A 441-nucleotide genomic window follows, 5' to 3' on the forward strand; every position below is an offset into this window, starting at 1 on the left:
CGACCTACTTGAGCATTCAAATCGCCTGCAAGGATCACAATGTCAGTGCTTTTTGCCTGACGAATGAGCCTGGATAGCTCTCGATAGAAAGTATCCTTCTCCGCATCAGAACTGCAGTCCGTCGGGGCATAAGCCGATACGACAAACAGGCACCGCTTTTTATGCCGCGAGGCATTCAGCTTGATTGAACAGCCACACCACAAAACAGCACACACTGTAGTCTGATACACACGTCCCCTGAGATTAAGAGATACATCAATTGGACGCCATAGGTGTCTCAAATCAAGAAACACGACTCCAGCCTTGCAGATTGTGTATCGACCTCATCCGCCACACTACAAGTGTAACGCCCTTACGGTGCCTAATCGCCATACCGCCCGAAGGAAGCATCAGGGCTGGGATACTGCCATGTTGCCCAAACCTACACAGGGGGAGTCGAGA

General features: G+C 50.8%; 1 protein-coding gene across 1 annotated transcript in view; it reads right to left on the bottom strand.

Annotated features, from left to right (window-relative positions):
* Positions 1 to 236, bottom strand: part of T265_14606 (hypothetical protein) — a gene marked incomplete at both ends in the record, with an annotated part of 95,689 nt that extends 95,453 nt beyond the window's left edge. Inside the window, one exon of the mRNA XM_009174390.1 lies at positions 9 to 236. Coding sequence (XP_009172654.1) covers positions 9 to 236 — 228 coding nt within the window. The remainder of the gene's footprint in view (positions 1 to 8) is intronic.
* Positions 237 to 441: the final 205 nt, after the last annotated feature.

Source organism: Opisthorchis viverrini (genome assembly GCF_000715545.1).
Source record: "Opisthorchis viverrini unplaced genomic scaffold opera_v5_226, whole genome shotgun sequence".
Classification (NCBI taxonomy): Eukaryota; Metazoa; Platyhelminthes; class Trematoda; order Opisthorchiida; family Opisthorchiidae; genus Opisthorchis; species Opisthorchis viverrini.